Source organism: Acartia tonsa, chromosome 15 (genome assembly GCF_053477335.1).
Source record: "Acartia tonsa isolate MP-2025a chromosome 15, ASM5347733v1, whole genome shotgun sequence".
Taxonomy (NCBI): domain Eukaryota; kingdom Metazoa; phylum Arthropoda; class Copepoda; order Calanoida; family Acartiidae; genus Acartia; species Acartia tonsa.
The window spans coordinates 25,661,583-25,662,290 of record NC_137274.1 but is presented as its reverse complement, the minus strand read 5'-3'; the positions used below and the strand labels follow the sequence as shown (position 1 = coordinate 25,662,290).

At 34.5% G+C, this 708-nt stretch overlaps 1 protein-coding gene across 1 annotated transcript in view; it reads left to right on the top strand.

Annotated features, from left to right (window-relative positions):
- The first annotated feature begins 625 nt into the window (after positions 1 to 625).
- The window catches only part of LOC145307039 (uncharacterized), an 11,366-nt gene continuing 11,283 nt past the window's right edge, over positions 626 to 708 (top strand). The window contains exon 1 of the mRNA XM_080149378.1: positions 626 to 635. Within this exon, the coding sequence (XP_080005504.1) occupies positions 626 to 635 (10 nt within the window). The remainder of the gene's footprint in view (positions 636 to 708) is intronic.

The following is a 708-nucleotide window of genomic DNA, read 5'->3' as shown; positions in this document are numbered from 1 at the left end:
TTCTCCATTACAGGGTAGCTTCTCATAGGTTCTAGGAAGGTTTATTTTTGGGGGAGGGCACCACCAACTATCACAGGAGAAATCGCCAAAAATATCAAAACTATTTCCAAAGTATAAGTGGTAGCAATCGTTACAAAAAATTTCAGTCGACTTACTTAAAGGGAGTGTGAACGTAAAAATTTTTCATCTGATTATTAAATCTTAAATAATGCCTTGATTTTATGGTATTTTGGGAGGGAAAAAGGAAAACACAGGGAAAATCTGAACGTTTTGGTAAAAATCGGCGGAAAAAGCCGTTTTTTAAGGAAACGAGAAACAGTTTTGCCCTATATTTGAGATTATATGAATGAGGTGATGTTAAGGTTTGATAATCTGATGAGAAATTTTCTCGTTCACAGTCCCTTTAATATAAATTTAACCTGCGAATGTAGTAACACGTAGCAGCGAGTGAGGGGACAATGCGCTGTTTATTACAATGGTCCCCAAAGTTTTCTTATTTGTTGGCTCAACAACTTTGGGAACTTTTATTATATTTAATTGGTTGTGTCCTTGTGTTGAGTGTTCAAATGTTTCAACCACTAATTTTAATCTACAGAAGGGTTAAATTTGTGAATCATCATTAAAGATGTACCTCAGTTTATCTGCCATTGTCTTATCCTTTTAGATCCCTGACAAAGTTACTTATATAATCAGTACCAAAAAAACTCA